Source organism: Lonchura striata, chromosome 5, assembly GCF_046129695.1.
Source record: "Lonchura striata isolate bLonStr1 chromosome 5, bLonStr1.mat, whole genome shotgun sequence".
NCBI classification, from domain to species: Eukaryota; Metazoa; Chordata; class Aves; order Passeriformes; family Estrildidae; genus Lonchura; species Lonchura striata.
The window spans coordinates 34,135,387-34,141,903 of NC_134607.1; the positions used below are offsets into that span (position 1 = coordinate 34,135,387).

At 41.5% G+C, this 6,517-nt stretch overlaps 1 protein-coding gene across 1 annotated transcript in view; it reads left to right on the top strand.

The window, feature by feature from the left end:
- The window catches only part of CTTNBP2 (cortactin binding protein 2), a 77,375-nt gene extending 75,757 nt beyond the window's left edge, over positions 1-1,618 (top strand). Inside the window, exon 23 of the mRNA XM_021553472.2 lies at positions 39-1,618. Coding sequence (XP_021409147.2) covers positions 39-284 — 246 coding nt within the window. The 3' untranslated portion in view covers positions 285-1,618. The remainder of the gene's footprint in view (positions 1-38) is intronic.
- Positions 1,619-6,517: the final 4,899 nt, after the last annotated feature.

Below are 6,517 nucleotides of genomic sequence, written 5' to 3' on the forward strand. Positions count from 1 at the left end.
TTATACACAAAATGCTTTTTTTTTTCCTTTATTTCTAGGATGGAATGCGTCCTCTCAGCAGCAGTCAAACTGTGGAAAGCAGCAACAGTAAATCAAAGACAGAGTTGGGTGTTTCAAAAGTTAAATCTTTTCTTCCTGTTCCTAGAAGCAAAGCCACCCAGCCTTCTCAGAATACTAAAAAAAGCAGCAGCAGTAATACAAGGCAAATAGAGGCAGATAATAACACAAAAAGAGAGATTTGGAATTTGCACAAAAAAGAACAAGTAGAAAAATCCAATAAATAAACCTGCCTATCTTACAATTTTTTGTGTTCATATAATCTCTATTGCAAAGAACCAAGTACTTAAATATGTAAATATTTTTTTAAAAACAAACTGTTACCCTGTAATGTAAAGTTTGTACAGGACCACAGTTTTATTTCTATGTACATCAGTTCGAAATTATATTGATTTAAAGTTCAGAAATGGGCATTTTGCCTCCTCCATAGATGGTTGATTTTTTTCTTCTTTTAATATGAAAATTACTTATTTAAATGAGAATATTCAGGGGTACCTACCACAGGATTCTATTTGTGTATATACTGTACATAAATATATTCTGTTAAGTTCCCATGTTAACCTGCATTTAAATGAGTTGCACAATATATACAACAATGGCCTAAAGCTATTGTTCATGCATTTTAAAGACGTTTTATCTTCACTTAATGAAAAATTAGCGAATGTGGCAATAACTGAAATGTTTGGAATTGCAGATCAATTACTTTCAGCTACAAGCCATATTAAATACTTTGATTTCATCAACATCATCTGCCTGCTGAATTGTGGTTTTGTTTTTCTCAAGCTCTTCTTCATCTAAAATGTAATGAATTTCCTTTATAACTTTCATCTCTTAAAAAAGGAAAGAGATTGAGAAATTAAAATGTGACAGAAGTTATTTTTCTCAGACTCTTTGATAGAATTGAAGAAAATGTAATCATTTATTAACTTCATTTCTCTTGTATACTGTAAAAACTTTTATATGCTTCATTAGTGTTTTAAAAGCATCTAAGAAATAACAGTGTTTTACAGAAACAGATTTTACTGAAAAGAAATTTGAGCAAAAGCTTAACTACAGTATTATCCAAGATAATGTAGTAGCAATGAGTTACTATGTAATTATCAATTTCTGTTGTGGATTTAAGATGTAATTGCTATAAAATGATACTTGAGTTGCAGTTAAAATTAACTCTTTGTCATTTTTCTCTCTACCACTGAGGTAGATCATGTTCCCATGAGGGACAGTTTCTATGCAGGGCATATTTCCCCAGCCTCTTTCTACAATAGTTGCAGTTACATCCTTGTGAATTGTAGGAATGTGGAAATGTGCGCTGTTGAGATAGCTCACCTGTTAGGCAGGGGAAAGTGCAGATTTTTCTTGAGATCAGATTTGGATGCCTTTTGCTGAGTTAATGGGAGATGGTTTGGGGAATTTGGACAACAGTGATATGCCTCTAATATCCAAAAGAGCATTTTTCTCAAAATAAGCCTGGAGGAGGAAAGGATTAACTGTTTCCTAACACTTTGCCTTTGTATATAAAACAGTTATCCCAGATTCATGTCAATAAAATCTTTGTATGGCATATTGTCTTTCTTTCTCTTAGTTTGTGCATGTGTGTTGGCTCTATAGATATTGAATATTAGAAGCTTATTTCTGAAATAATTTCCTGCACAATATATTTAGAAAGTACCTTGTTTTTAGGCAATTGCTGTTATCAATAAGACTTCTATTTGTTGTGCTAGTAATGTGGAACCAAATATAGGTAACTTCTCTAGAGACTGATTTTTACTTTTATTTTTTTATTCATTTTTATGCTGAAAAATGGATGCTGCTTTTGTTGGTAGTTTATAGCAGAAATGAGTCAGCTGTGAAGCACTGCAGGTTGGAGCAAGTAGGATCCCCTGATGTGCTAAAGCAGTGAGCAGCAGTGTGGTAGCTTGTGTGAGAGACTCAGGTAGGTATTTCATGGCCAAGGAGGAACACAAGTGGAAGACACTATTTGTAAGGATCACATAAATTTCAACATCAGAATTTGTAATAACAATTTTTTTAAAGAAAAATCCTGACATGCTTCTAAGCCAGGTTTGTTCTGCATTTAAAATACACCTGGTAAATGTCACACCTGATTTAGATGAAGAGTTAACAGTGTGCTTCTGGGTAGGGAGATACTGGGCAGTGTCCTAAAGCATGCTTTGAGGCATATTTTAAAACTGCATATTGTCTATGAGAGTAAAAACTAATCAGTACTGTACTGTGCATGAAAATCTGCAGAGGAAAGAGTAACTTTGGTCATGGTGTGAAAGGTAGGTCTATTGCTAAATTTAGCATTGCCTTTCAATGCCCTCATTATCCTTCCTTTACAGCCTGCTGTCCTAAACTCTCCATCTGCATCTTTCACCTTTTTGACTTCTGTCTGCTATTATTTTGTTTGTCTGTCTGTCACTTCAACACAGTCTGTGATCTTCATGCAGCTTTAATTTTACAGTATCTTGCGGATCTCCTAATTGGTGGTTCTCTTCTGCACTAATTGCTAATCTCTCTTGTTAGGCCAGGATCTTGTTAGCAGATCCTGCCCTCAAAGAGTGAACACCACAAAACCATAACACAGTTTGCTTTTGGCCATGCTGACTTCTCTGCTGACTTTATCACTTGGTTTGTGACAGGTTCTGCTGAAGCAAGGCTAGGCTCTGTTCATGAGCTTAGGGTTTCACTGTGTCTTCGGTTATTCCTGTGATGTTACAAACAGCGCTCCTGAGTGACTTGTCATACCAGCTACTCTGGGTTTGTAACGGGCAAAATCCTTTCTCTTCCTTGCTTCCTGTGTCTCAAGCAGAGAGGATTGGAGTGTGCTGTGGTGGGACACACCCCTCCATGCTGCATCTGCTCCCAGCTATTATCCCATAACTTTGAAAGACATAAGTGAAGAGAGAGACCCCATCTCCATGGAGGGGTATCTCAGAAAGTGTAGAGAAGCTCCTACGGTTGAATCCATCTGACAGGCCACTGGGGCAGTGAAAGACTTTTAATTTAGCCCTCATCTCACTACACTACATTTTTATGCACATCTCAATGTCTTCAAACAGAGAAACATGAAAGATACTTCTCATCCATCAGCTCTGGTAAGTACTAAACATGCCAGCTCTTCACTTCAAGCCAGTCCTGAAAATAAAAGCTTTCAGCATCTCTCCTATGGTTCTTATTTCTTGACAAGAACATGGACTGTGTTCCTTAATTGAATGTCTGAATCCATCAGACAATATTTGTCTTTTACTTTGGGTTGCTGAGCATGAACTCCAAAATTAAAACCATGAAGAAACCTTCTCCATCATTCAACAAAGGCAGCAAGATTCATCAGCAAGAGCAAAACCAGCAGGCCTGAGGCACATCTCTTCCTGTAATACAGCTTAAGTGATTTACAAAATACATCCAAAACCCTCCAGCTTTCCAGTAGAACTGGAGAAGAAAAACAACCTCTGGTGGTAGAAGATGCTTGGAGAAAGGATGAAGGATCACTTCCTTGGTTGTAACTCTGGCTAAAGTGATGTTTATGGTGATCAAACCATAGGTAAGAGACTTGAGAATTACTAAGTGGGCTGTTCTTCTAGAAACTTGAAGAAGTGACTTTAAGGGAGCACAAGGTATGGTGGTACTGGGCTGTAGTATCACTCAGAAACCTCTGGCTGCATTTTACAAGGGTTGTATTTTGAGGTTGAAGTGAGCCAAGGGGAACAAACTTATTATAAATACTGTTTATCCTAGGAACAGGAAATTGGTTTTAGGGAACATGGGGGTTTGTAAAGGAAATGTATTACTGTATTGCATTGTATTGCTTAATTTGCAAGATGTTTTTAGACAGCAACTAATGGTCCATTAATGAACAATTGTACGTCAGTTCTAAAGTGGTGTGGGTTTTTTTTCCAAATGTTAAATCACAACCAAGTAATTACAGACCTAAGATACCAAATCTACAATAGAAAAATGAGGAAAAAAATAATTACCAGAACATATTTTTGGTAAATAAAATGAAACAAATTATGTAATTCTGAAAATACATCCAGCAATTAACACCAATTTAGAATTAATACAGGAAAATGCTTTAAAAGGCCTAAAGTTACTAAGAAATAACTTAAGCCTGTTGCTTAAACAGGGTAGTTAGAATTCAAAAAGTGTAGATGCCATCAGGTGTTTAGCAGCTCTGATGTAACAGCTTGAGAGATTTGAGGCTTGTGGAACTGAAGGAGGTGGATTTTAAAAAAGACTCTGGAAATTGAGATTTAATGAATAAAGCCCAGCTGGTAAGACACCAGTTAAGCAACTGTGAAAACAAACTTGTTTGTTGGAATAGCGGGCTTGTTTGACTCCAGTGAGATACTGAGCAGTTCCCGGTAATGTGTAGTCATTTTGTATATAAGAGTTATGAAAATGGATAAGTGTCCAAAGTTCAAGATTGTTTAGGCTATCCTAGCTTAGCCTTTGCTCTCCCACGAGCTTCTTAGTGCTGTACTAGCAGTGTGGCCACCCTTCTCCACTGTGCTTAAGGACAGCTACAGAATCTCTTCAACTTTCTTTGGTTTCTTCTTAGCAGGCTGCAAAATTAAATCTCCATGTGTAGTATTAAAGTCAGCATGCTCTTCTCTTTGGCTGTACGTTGTACAGACCCACATTTCTGTATAGGTGGTTTTAATGACAAAGTGCTCTGGTAAGAGTATTTTTTATATCTGTTCTGTTCTATCAAATGCATGCAAAGCAAAGCACGCAAGAAGAAAAATTCCCTTAAGTAATGCTCAGCCTGTGCTTATGAAGGTCATTGTTCTTCCAGTGTTTATGGCCTCATTTGCTTCTTTTTTTCTCCCTTCCCTCTTGTGCTCCATTTTCCATCACGAACGGCATGTGCAACTTCCCAGATTAGTTTCAGGCGAACATCCCTGGGACCTGTCACCCCCTGACAGAAAGTACAAGAACACTTACTCTAGAAGCTGTGCTCTTCTCAACCTGTGTTGGAAAGGAGAGACTGTGTCATCCTCCTCATGGAGGCTGGTACTAACTTACCTCCTGTTCCAGCCTGAACTCCAAAGGAGCTGAAGCAGTGGGTTGGGACTGAAAGAAAGAGCACACTCTTCTCTCAGTTGCCCTGAGAGGGCAGCATCTTGCCTGGGCTCTTTGGGACTGGCAGTGTGATGGTGGTAGCTGGACACTGATGGCAGAAGCTGTTTTAGTGAGTGTTGTAGTCCAGGGTGAAGGCAATCAGTCAACTGATTTACTATTTCCTTCAAATTCCTCCTTCAGAGTGTTTGTATCACCTATTCCCATATGTCCCATCTGCTACATGTTACTGCTGTATTTTTCTTTCCTGGCAGTCTGAATCCAGCTTACCTACTACCTTCTAACTCTGACAATGACACAAAACATGAACAGTTTCGCAAGCTCTGAAGCGTGCACTAGTTCTAATGACAGTAAATTTTTTCTGCTGATCTTTCTGATCATCTTGTTTATTTAGATTATAAACTCCCCCACTTGGTGTGTCTGTTGTAACTCTGAGTAACATCCTGAAAAAGAGCGACCCTTGGCACGCCTCCTTGGACTTGGCCACACTTCAGCAGCCCTGGCCTTCCAGCCAGCCTTGGCCACATGCTCTGTAAAGACTTGTACAAATGGAGAGCCGACTATATCAGAAAAGGGATAGTGTGGGGGGAACAGTTTGAGGGGATAAGAGGAGTGGAGATGGGATTCAAAAGTGATACTACTTCAATACACAGTTGGTCTTCCATTGTTAAAAATCGAGCAGAGCTTAGTGGCAAAGAACCAATGATGTGGTAAAATTGAGACCCAAGGGCATCCGGAGTGCTCTGTGAGCACGAGGCACTGCTTTGTGGAGGGAATCAGGCAGCGCAAGGAGGTGTCCCCCACAGAAAGAAAGCAAAGACACCCAGGTAGGTGCTAGAAGACAGACAAGCATAAAAGAACAGTATGAGGGACAGGGCAGGAAAAAAACCGCCAAAAAAATATTTGCAAAGGAAATGTGTAATGAAGGCCAGACAGCATGCAGTGGGGCTCGGAGCCGCAGGGGAACCAGCGTGGCGCAGGGCCGGGCAGCCCGGGGCTCCCGAGGAGCCGGGCCCGCTGCTCTCGGCCGGGCAGCCCGGGGCTCCCGAGGAGCCGGGCCCGCTGCTCTCGGCCGGGCAGCCCGGGGCTCCCGAGGAGCCGGGCCCGCTGCTCTCGGCCGGGCAGCCCGGGGCTCCCGAGGAGCCGGGCCCGCTGCTCTCGGCCGGGCAGCCCGGGGCTCCCCAGGAGCCGGGCCCGGCCCGCTGCTCTCGGCCGGGCAGCCCGGGCTGGGCGCGGCAGCGCCGAGGCCCGCAGCGCCCCCTAGTGCCGCCCGACACAGCGGGCTCGACAGCGGCACCGCCGGCGGGGAACTGCACATCTGTCACAGCGCCTGCCCCGTTACGGGGGGCAGTGGGGCTTCAATGCGTCACACAGGCAG